This window comes from Drosophila innubila (assembly GCF_004354385.1).
Source record: "Drosophila innubila isolate TH190305 chromosome Y unlocalized genomic scaffold, UK_Dinn_1.0 358_Y_Y, whole genome shotgun sequence".
Lineage (NCBI taxonomy): Eukaryota > Metazoa > Arthropoda > Insecta > Diptera > Drosophilidae > Drosophila > Drosophila innubila.
The window spans coordinates 1-519 of record NW_022995403.1 but is presented as its reverse complement, the minus strand read 5'-3'; the positions used below and the strand labels follow the sequence as shown (position 1 = coordinate 519).

The 519-nt window shown below is 32.9% G+C and overlaps 1 protein-coding gene across 1 annotated transcript; it reads left to right on the top strand.

The window, feature by feature from the left end:
- Positions 1 to 14: 14 nt before the first annotated feature.
- On the top strand, positions 15 to 506 carry LOC117793181. Its single transcript, XM_034633472.1, has one exon. The coding sequence runs from the start codon at positions 49 to 51 to the stop codon at positions 307 to 309; it is 261 nt and encodes an 86-aa protein (XP_034489363.1). The 5' UTR covers positions 15 to 48; the 3' UTR covers positions 310 to 506.
- The last annotated feature ends 13 nt before the right edge of the window (positions 507 to 519 follow it).

The following is a 519-nucleotide window of genomic DNA, read 5'->3' as shown; positions in this document are numbered from 1 at the left end:
GCTTTCACAAATCAGTGTGAGCATTCAAATCATAAAAAATATTACAACATGTCGACGACAAAAATAAAATTTCCTCTTCATGATACACATCTAAAAAAATCATTGGGAATCTTGAGGACCGCCTGCATTTTGTCATTGATAGCCCCAATATGTTTCTATGTGTTCCATAATGTGCCACGGAAAAATAAGTACAAGACTTTTTACTCAACTTATGATCCAATTGATGCTTTTGATCGCATGCAGTCTGGCGGTTACTTAGCTTCCTGTCCGAAGGATAAAAAGGATAGCAAGAATGATAAGAAAAAGTAAAACATGAAGTTAACCAGAAAAACTAATAGAAAACTGGAAACACACACATGAAACATGAAACATCAACAAAGCGTCAATATAACAAGCGAAAGGAAATCCAAAAGGAACAAATATTAAACTGATTCATACTCAAATGTTCCTCCTACAGAGGATATTCTATTCTACATAACTAATCTAATAAATGGAGCATTGCAAAATTTTCAAAAAAAA

What these genes read in the sequence shown, in the direction of transcription:
- LOC117793181 (XM_034633472.1), top strand. Translation starts at nt 49, where the DNA reads ATGTCGACGACAAAAATAAAATTTCCTCTTCATGATACACATCTAAAA.